The sequence below is a fragment of the Moschus berezovskii genome, chromosome 17, assembly GCF_049115385.1.
Source record: "Moschus berezovskii isolate FMDL1 chromosome 17, NW_MosBer_1.0, whole genome shotgun sequence".
Classification (NCBI taxonomy): domain Eukaryota; kingdom Metazoa; phylum Chordata; class Mammalia; order Artiodactyla; family Moschidae; genus Moschus; species Moschus berezovskii.
Genome location: NC_142476.1, coordinates 37771489 through 37779807, shown reverse-complemented (window position 1 = coordinate 37779807; position 8319 = coordinate 37771489). Strand labels below are relative to the sequence as shown.

General features: G+C 48.8%; 1 protein-coding gene across 1 annotated transcript; it reads right to left on the bottom strand.

Annotated features, from left to right (window-relative positions):
- Window positions 1-219: 219 nt before the first annotated feature.
- LOC148775123 (PRAME family member 8-like) lies at window positions 220-2952 on the bottom strand. Its single transcript, XM_088845039.1, has 3 exons — window positions 2666-2952; window positions 1634-2206; window positions 220-793 (listed from the first exon to the last, which is right to left on the bottom strand). The coding sequence occupies exons 1-3, from the start codon at window positions 2950-2952 to the stop codon at window positions 220-222; spliced, it is 1434 nt and encodes a 477-aa protein (XP_088701165.1).
- Between the last annotated feature and the right edge of the window lie 5367 nt (window positions 2953-8319).

Below are 8319 nucleotides of genomic sequence, written 5' to 3'. Positions count from 1 at the left end.
CCAGGGTCTATAATGCCCCCCTGCAATCTCGCACCACCACCACCACCACCACCACCACCACCACCACCACCGCCCGCCGCCCGACTAACACGTTTCCTATCCCCATTCGCCTTGAACAGATGCCTGAAACCCTGGGTCTGAGTTCCCTTCATCGTGGCCCCAAGTTCTAGATTTCCGTTTCCAGGTGCACCGAAGAAAGCTTCTGAGAGAGGCAACCCCCTAGGCAGGGGCAGGACCGCTGTATATGATGGGCTCCATGTGAGGGCATACATCCTCACCACAGCGAGGACAGGGGCAGAGGCCGATCCAGATGATCCTGGGTTTTCCCAAGTCTCTCAGAATCTCCAACAGCTGAGCCCGAAGCTGGGCAAGTCTCGCTTCCGGGAGAACACCCCGAGGTCTGTAACTCTCCTGAGGGGCAGGATACCGCTCTTGCCTTAAACAGGGCAGCGCAGCGGTGTGTCGCAGCAGCTTCTCCATGACGGCAGTGGACAGGAGGTTCCCACACAGGCTGAAGAACCGGAGCTGGGAGCAGCGGCTCAGGGCAGGCAGGAAGGCCTCCAGCTGGGTGTCCGTGATCCCACACACATCTAAGTCCAGTTCCTGGAGGGTGGCTGCCACTCTCTCCAGCAGAACGGGGAGGAGCTCAGGCCTAAAGTCGGTCATGGTGACACCGCTCAGATCCAGGCTCTTTAGCTGACTGATGTCCGGGCTCTGGGACAGGTGGGTCAAGTCTGATTCTGTAAGCCAGCACTTGGTTATGGACAGGCTGTCCAAGGGGGACTTCAGGCACCTGGGGAGAAACCAAACGCTTAGTCCTTGGGAACCGGGTGCCAGGTTGCACACAGCGGAGAGACAAAAGGTTTCTACAAAGGCTTATAGCAGTCTGACCATCCACTGAGGGTCAACACGCTGATTGGCCCCGTCTCATTCTAGGCTGAGGGCTCTCAGCCTCCCTGTGGCACCGAGTCCCTTCACAGTGTCTCAAAGACACTCTCTCCTCATCTATCAAGCGGAGTACAACGTACTCCACTCCCTTCTGAGGACGAGTGGAGATCGTGGAATCGCAAGAACGTGCTCTGAGGAGAGCCATAGAGCATCTCCCTCAAGTGTGGACCTCACTGACTACTAGTGTGGAGAGATGCGATCTAGAAAGGGTTTCGGGTAAGGCTTCCTTCAGCCCGAGGGGGAGCTCCACATCCGACATCTCTGGCCAGGTGAGGCTCTAGGGAGACGCGCTTAAGGAACCAACTTTGGAGCACAAAACAATCTCTTACAGACAGGGGATTTGCCACAGGTTCACTGCGGGCACCAACCTTGGGAGCGGAGAGCTTCCCTTCAGGGACGCTCTGATCTGAGGTCGTTTCGCCACTCCAATGTCCTGTTCGCTTAGCTACGTTCCCCATTTTAACATCGATGCCTCCAAGTTAGGAGGAAATTACCAACCCTGGGATGCAAACATCCCAGATAATACTCTCTACCTCCTCACAGGCACCACTGGGTCAGCTTAACCCCCTCCCTTGATGTGCCTGCGTGTGGGACGGCACACCTCAGGAGAGAGCAACGTGAGAGACGGTCCTTTGGACGTTCTGATGTTGTGTTTCATGTTCCCTAGCCAGTGGCCCACACTCACCTGAGCATCTGGTCCAGGCAGCCTCCAAGGAAGGAAGAGGACTCCAGATGGAGATCCCGCAGGTGGCCCAGCCTCCGCAGCTGGGAGGTAATTTGCACGACGTGATCGTGCTCCTGCTTCTTGAAGGCAGACCCGTGGACGTGGGAGAGACGGAGTCTCTGCAGGTTACTCATCTCACCCAGGAAAGGAGCAAATGTGGCCAGGGTGGACAGATTCCAGGTGCAACTCACTTGCACCTCCTGGATACAGTCCAGCTGCACCATGCTCAGGACCTTCACGATACTGTCCATTGGCATTGACACGATCTTCAGCTTCTTGCAACATAGGTGGACGGAAGACCTTCTCTGCTCCACCCACCTAAGGAAGTAGGTGAGGAAGTTGTCCAGGCTCCTTTTCTTCAGGCAAAGGTCTATAAAAACCTTCAGTGGAGTCGAGGGCCGCCTGGTCGTTGACCTGGGCTCAGCCACCGCTGCCTCTCGTGAGCTTGAGCACCCATCACTGCTGGCTCCCAACCACATGCTCCAGAAGTTCTGGCCAGTGTTTCGTAAATCTAGCACCCGCAGTTTGCACCTCCTGGGAGAAGAAGGAGATTGACGAGGATGCAGTAAATTCCACACAGTCAACGAAAAACAGCAACAGCAACCAAAAACAAAACCAACAGCCTCCCACTTGGAAAACAGACTGCCCTCCCCCCCCCCGTGCTGTAACTTAATCTTCCTGACGTCACCAGCTGCCTTGCCCTCTTCCGTCTCTGCCTCACTTTCCTCCATCCCCCTTTGCCCTCTTTCCCTGTCTGATTGTCCACTCGAGTAACTCTAAGCATGACTGGGGAGAGGTGGGGAATATTCCAGAAGGCGCCCCTTCATTCAAGGCACCCTTACGCTACCAGAAGGTATTTCTCATAGCCACCCAAGGCTTCTTCATTGCTGTCTTCAGAACCCTCTGATCCATCCCTTTCCATCTGCATCCTCTCACCCCAGCTGTCTTCCTTGGGACTCCCAGGATTTTGCCAGGTTCCCAGGACAGACTCACCTGGATCGAGTCTTCTGGGCAAGCAGAACATCAAGTGCTTCCAGCACGGCTTGTAGGGGCCCCACATGAGGCAGCTCAATCAGGGCCCCCAGAGGCAGGCGGACAAAGGGCCAGGTTTGCACCATGGCCTTTAGGGTCTCAGTCCGGTATCCGTCAAAGGCTTCCAGGAAGAGGGGCGGGAAGAGCTCCGTGGGCAGACTCTCCAGAGTGGAAGAGTCCAAGTCGTCGGCCCTCAGCAAGTGCCTTCCCGCCAGGTCAAGGAGTCTGGGTGGGGTCCGGGCACTCATCCTGACTCTGCTCCAAGACGACTCCCGTTGAAGCTGCCAGGGATCAAGGGATCCAATTCAGACACTGCAAGAGCACACCTTAGACCGTCTCCCTTCCTTTCCACGGAATCCGATCAGGGCCAAGGTCGCTGCACTAGCAGGGGTGCCAGTGACGCACTTTAGCCACGGAACACTAGACGGGGCCCCCAGTGGCGGACAAAGAGCTATCTCGCTGCCTGCTTGCAACAAGCATCGCGCTAGTACTGAGGAGCCAAAACACGACTGCCAATTGTGTGCTCTATATGCATTTTACGTTTCATGAAATGAACGAAAATGCCAAACCGATCATTTCATGAATAACAAGCATGTCTCGGTAAAGACATTGAAAATGATTCCAGCTAAATCACTGATGAAACTCTGATGAGATTCAGGTAACACTACAGTGAGAGGCAAAATCAAACCCTGAAATGCCTTCTCGGGAAAGAAAGGATTTTATGGCAAACTCTGCTTGCCATCCAGAGCCACACGCTACCCTTCCACATCAGCTTACCTTAAGTAAGGAAAGGACGTCCTTATCTGAGGGTGGGAACTTACTGCTCGGCTGTGGCTTGCAGGGCGCTCAGACGTAGACGCGGCGGAGAACCCACCTGTGACTCCAGAGCCAGAAAAGGACTTTCGATTCCCATCATCCCGCTGGCCCACTGCTCAGCCAATCAGCAACGGGCACCTGATGAGTCACTAGAGCGCTCATTGGATCGATCCCGCTTGCGTCTTCAGTTCTCTCCATTAGTTGCTTGGCTCCCATATACATTCAGGGAGCAGAGATTGATGGGGTGGCCGGGTCATCAAGGATCCTTTCTCCATTCCCCAGGCAAACACTGACTGAATTCTACCATTAGAACTGAGATATAGGCAGTCCTGCTTCCCTTTGGGCTCCGCTGGTAAGGAATCTGCCTGCCATGCGGGGGACTTGTGTTTGATCCCTAGGTTTGGAAGATTCCCTTGAGGTGGAAACGGTTACTCACTTCAGTATTCTGGCCTGCAGAATCCCATGGACTACAGTCCACGGTGTTGCACGGAGTCGGACATTAGTGAAAGTTACTTAGTCCTCTGACTTTCACTCACGTCATTCCTGACTTCGGCTGTCTCTTCAGGACTGCCCATATTCTACCAGGTTACCTGCATCAGACTCACCTGTGTTGATCCTTCTGTGCAAGCAGGACATCGATTCCATCCAGGAAAACTTTTATGTTTCCCACATGATGCGTCTGCATCAGGCCCCCCAGAGTCAGGCGTACAAAGGACCACGCTTGCACCAACGCCTTTAAGGTCTTTCTGTGTCTTCCACGGAATGCTTCCATGAAGAGTTGGGTAAATTGCTCGATGGGAAGATACTCCAGAGAAGAAATGGCCAAGGCCTCTTTGGTTATTAGGCTCTTTCCTGCCAGGTTCAGGAGTCTCAGGGGGTTCTGGACACTCATCCTGAATCTACTCCTAAAGGAATCCTGTGAGAACTTGCAGGGAACAAGGCATCTTTCTCAGGTAAGCATTAACACCCCTTCATCTGTCTCCCCACCCTTCAGAGGAACTTACAATCAAAGTCACTTCTCTGGCAGTGGCGGAAGAGTCTCAGTTTTTGTACAATTTCACTCTGGACTCAGTGGGCAGAAAACCATAGCTCTGTCCCTACAGGCACCAGCACAAGCATCTCAGAAGGACCAAGGAGGAAGAAACACAACCCACTTGTCCATCCATTTCCATTCACTACTTTGCTCATGGGAAAGTTGTACCATGAGCTGAATGTTAAGTTCCATCTTTTTATGGGGGAGAAAACTTTAAATCATCACTTAGAGCCTTAAAACTATGGGAATAATAGCTTCATGTAGCCCAACACAGCCTTTACCCTCAGTTCCCACAGTTAATGTGCTAGGAAAGATGAAACAGATACTCCTTATATGAATACTACTTGCACAAACTATTTTCAAAGTTGAGAAATAAAATTTCAAAAATTTAGATGTTTTCTTTGAAAAGTAAAATCTTGTTGATTAAGATATTTTTAAATGACATAAACCAAAGCACAAATTCAGCTGTTTGGGATTAAGGCAAATTTACACTTAGAGGCAAAACCAAAGCCTTACATTTACACATCTGGAAAGAAAGAAAAAGGAAAATCTCCTTGACATCCATAGCTACGCACCACCAGTGGAAACCTGATGACCATAGGTAAGATGAGGTTGTCCTTTGCTGACATATGTAACTTACCAGCTCTGCTGTGATTGGCAGGGTAGTCAGATAGATCCAAGGCAGTGACTCCAGAGAAAGAAACTTCTGCACCTCTTCTTTGATGCCTGAGGTTTTTATAAGCCTTTCTGATCACATCATTTCCCTGTCCAACTGCTACCATCCAATCAGAAAGTGATGCCTGGTTAGATTTGGGACTGTCCTCCAGGAAAATCCTTATCAGATCTTCATATATAACCAGATGATTTGATTTAATCAGATATTCATTCAGGAGGGAATACATGGGGGGAGGAGAATCAAAGACTCAATCATGGATTCACTCCTGGAACATTTATTTTCACTAGTAGGTCACTTCTGGGGGTTTCCCAGGTATCTGAGTGGTAAAGAATCTGCCTGCCAAGCAGGAGACTCAGGTTCTGCCAGGGTTGGGAAGGTCCCTGGGGAAGGAAATGGCAACTCATTCTAGTATTCTTGCCTGGGAAATCCCATGGACAGAGGAGCCTGGTGGGCTATAGCCCATGAGGTGGCAAAAGAATTGGACACAACTTCAGTTCAGTTCAGTTCAGTCGCTCAGTCGTGTCCCACTCTCCGCGACCCCATGAATCACAGCACGCCAGGCCTCCCTGTCCATCACCAACTCCCGGAGTACACTCAAACCCATGTCCACAGAGTCGGTGATGCCATCCAGCCATCTCATTCTCTGTCGTCCCCTTCTCCTCCCGCCCCCAACCCTTCCCAGCATCAGACTCTTTTCCAGTGAGTCAACCCGTCGCATGAGGTGGCCAAAGTACTGCAGTTTCAGCTTTAGCATCAGTCCCTCCAAAGAACATCCAGGATTGATCTCCTTTAGAATGGACTGGTTGGATCTCCTTGCAGTATAAGGGACTCTCAAGAGTCTTCTCCAACACCACAGTTCAAAAGCATCGATTCTTCGGCGATCAGCCTTCTTCACAGTCCAACTCTCACATCCATACATGACCACGGGAAAAACCATAGCCTTGACTAGACGGACCTTGGTTGGCAAAGTAATGTCTCTGCTTTTCAGTGTACTATCAAGGTTGGTCATAACTTTCTTCCCAAGGAGCAAGTGTCTTTTAATTTCATGGCTGCAATCAGCATCTGCAGTGATTTTGGAGCCCAAAAAAATAAAGTCTGACACTGTTTCCACTGTTTTTCCGTCTATTTCCCATGAAGTGATGGGACCAGATGCCATGATCTTTGTTTTCTGAATGTTGAGCTTCAAACCAACCTTTTCACTCTCCTCTTTCACTTTCATCAAGAGGCTTTTGAGATCCTCTTCACTTTCTGCCATAAGGGTAGTGTCATCTGCATATCTGAGGTTATTGATATTTCTCCCAGCAATCTTGATTCCAGCTTGTGCTTCTTCCAGCCCAGCGTTCCTCATGATGTACTCTGCATATAAGTTAAATAAGCAAGGTGACAATATACAACCTTGACGTACACCTTTTCGTATTTGGAACCAGTCTGTTGTTCCATGTCCAGTTCTAACTGGACACAACTTAGCACTAAACAATAAAAACAAATGGGGTCTGTTATAGCCATAGGTGTGAGACAGGAAAGCCATTATTTGTTCCTGCCATTGGAAAGCTAAAGTGAAGTTTGAAAGCATCATTGTATTGTTTGGGAATGTTTTGACAGATCCATGTAAACAAACTGTCCCACTATTAGAGCACCTTCAAAAACACGGTGGTGTCATTCCCAAAGGAAACAACATAAATTCCTCTCTGTCAAATTGTCACTTTGTCTTTACATCAGAAGTAGAGGATCATAAGCCCATTAAAAGGAGCAAGGGAAATGCAATTGGGCATGTGCTTCATTCTCTGGGCTTAAGCCAAGGTTTCTCTTAAACAGCTGGTTCAAAATCACAATAAAGAGTAAGGGTGGGGACTGAGTAGTGAGGCGGAGGGCTGGGGGGGCATTCCTAAAAGGTCTCTGTGAATGACACAGTGTAAAATATTGTTTGTCTGTTTTTTTTGTTGTTTGTTTGTTTTTCCTCTTGGAGAACAAGAAGAATAAAAGATTTTTGGTAGGGGTTAGCAATTAAAACCCTTTTATGAATCACTGCCTTATCATGGCAAAAAGCCTTGCATAACTCAATGAAACTATAAGCCATGCCATGCAGGGCCATCCAAGACAGATGGGTCATAGTGGAGAATTCAGACTAAACATGATCCACTGGAGGAGGGAATGGCAAACCACCCCAGGATACTTGCCGTGAGAACCTCATGAACTGTATAAAAAGCCAAAAATATATGACACTGGAACATGAGCTCCCCAGGTTAGAGGTGTCCAATATGCTACTGGGAAAGAGCAGAAGACAATTACTAATAGCTTCAGAAAGAATGAAGCAGCTGGGCCAAAGTGGAAACGATGCTCAACTGTGGATATTTCTGGTGATAAAAGTAAAATTTGATGCTCTAAAGAACAGTATTGCATAGGAACCTGGAATGTTAAGTCCATGAATCAAGGTCAAGATGGAGATGACCATCTTAGGAATCAGTGAGCTAAAATGGATGGGACTGGGTGAATTTAATTCAGATGGTCATTATAGCTACTACTGTGGGCAAGAATCCCATAGAAGAAATGGAGTAGCCCTCACAATCAACAAGAGTCCAAAATGCAGTACTTGGGTGCAACCTCAAAAACGACAGACTGTTCTCGATTCATTTCCAAGGCAAGCCATTCAACATCAGTAATCCAAGTCTATGCCCCAACCACTGGTGCCAAAGAAGGTGAAGTTGTCCAGTTCTATGAAGACCTACAAGACGTTCTAGAACTAATAACAAGAAAAGATGCCCTTTTCATCATAAGGGATTGGAATGCAAAAATATGAAGTCAAGAGATGCCTGGAGTAAAAGGCAAGTTTGGCCTTGGAGTACAAAATGAAGCAAGGCAAAGATTAACAGAATTCTGCCCAGAGAATCCACTAGTCATAAGGAACCCCCTTTTTCAACAACACAAGAGACGACTTTACACATGGACATCACCAAATGATCAATACCAAATTCAAATTGATTACATTCTTTGTAGCCAAATATGGAGAAGCTGAAATCAGTCAGCAAAAAACAAGACCCAGAAATGACTGTGGCTCAGATCATCAGCTCCCTATAGCAAAATTCAGGCTTA

What these genes read in the sequence shown, in the direction of transcription:
- LOC148775123 (XM_088845039.1), bottom strand. Translation starts at nt 2,952, where the DNA reads ATGAGTGCCCGGACCCCACCCAGACTCCTTGACCTGGCGGGAAGGCAC. An exon ending in GCCCAGAAGACTCGATCCAG is followed by an intron (nt 2,207 to 2,665) that starts GTGAGTCTGTCC and finishes TTCTTCTCCCAG; the next exon opens with GAGGTGCAAACTGCGGGTGC. An exon ending in TGCCTGGACCAGATGCTCAG is followed by an intron (nt 794 to 1,633) that starts GTGAGTGTGGGC and finishes GTTTCTCCCCAG; the next exon opens with GTGCCTGAAGTCCCCCTTGG.